Here is a 1053-nt window from a genome sequence, read left to right as displayed (position 1 = left end):
TCTCCATGGCCGTCGGCAACCGCAGCGCGTCGTCGCGGATGTACATCTCGTTGACGCAGTGCGCGAGGCCGAAGTGGTCGTTCGGGTGCCACTGGCGGTAGTCGATGATCTCGCAGCCCATGCGCGTCATCGCCGTCTGGAGGTGGTCGCTCTGCTCCCAGTGGGCGTGCGACTTGGTCTGGAGGCAGAAGTAGGTCGCGTGGGCCGCGCCGCTGAGGTCCGCGGTGTCCGCGATGGCCTCGGCGATGAGGTACTTGGCGCGCTGCTCGTACTTCTCCAGCGACGACCGGAGCCAGGCGGGGCAGATGACCATGGACGCGACGACGGCGAGGCAGATGGCGTTGTACGTGTTCTCGTCGATGATGCCCGCGTCGCCGTGCTTCTTCTTGAACGCGGCCGCCGCGATGAAGAACGACATCTCGCCCCACTCGCCCCAGGCCAGCGCTAAGATCCAGAAGTGGTCCCCGTCGAGGGGCTGGGCGAAGAGGCCCATGGCGAGCTTGCCGACCATCGTCGAGAAGAGGAGCGACGCCTTGCCCAGCGTGCCCAGGTGCAGGATCTTCGTGATCGGGATGCTGAAGCCGATCGTGCACGCGAAGAAGAAGCGCATGAGCCACTGCATGACGCGCTTCACCTGCCGGTCCCAGGTCTCGTGGACGAGGTGGTCGCTGCAGAAGCACAGGCCCGCGAGGAACGCGCCCAGGAGCTCCGAGGACCCGCTGTACTTGCACGCGGGGATCAACAACATCGCCACGGAGAAGAGGCTCCCGAGCACGACCGTCGGCCGGTGCCGCTGGGGCACGCGCGGCAGGATCTCCCGCTCCAGCAGCTGGGGCACGACGCGCACGGCCAGGAAGCCGACGACGGCGATGAGGACGACCATGATGAGGATGGGCGCGACGTACTCGTCGACGGCCGCGCCGTCGACGAGGTTCTCCGCGCACGTCAGGAGCATGATCTGGATGATCTCGTTCACCGTCGCCGCCGCGATGATCAGCTGGCCGATGGGCTGGTTCAGCACGGACCCGACCTGAGCACGTTGAGCGTGATGCC

General features: G+C 66.7%; 1 protein-coding gene across 1 annotated transcript in view; it reads right to left on the bottom strand.

Annotated features, from left to right (window-relative positions):
• AURANDRAFT_68945 (expressed protein) overlaps positions 1 to 1030 on the bottom strand; it is a gene marked incomplete at both ends in the record, with an annotated part of 6468 nt that extends 5438 nt beyond the window's left edge. Inside the window, one exon of the mRNA XM_009044682.1 lies at positions 21 to 1030. Coding sequence (XP_009042930.1) covers positions 21 to 1030 — 1010 coding nt within the window. The remainder of the gene's footprint in view (positions 1 to 20) is intronic.
• Positions 1031 to 1053: the final 23 nt, after the last annotated feature.

The sequence above is a fragment of the Aureococcus anophagefferens genome (genome assembly GCF_000186865.1).
Source record: "Aureococcus anophagefferens unplaced genomic scaffold AURANscaffold_672, whole genome shotgun sequence".
In the NCBI taxonomy this organism is placed as follows: Eukaryota; class Pelagophyceae; order Pelagomonadales; family Pelagomonadaceae; genus Aureococcus; species Aureococcus anophagefferens.
The sequence above is the reverse complement of the archived record's forward strand: the minus strand, read 5'-3'. Positions and strand labels throughout refer to the sequence as shown.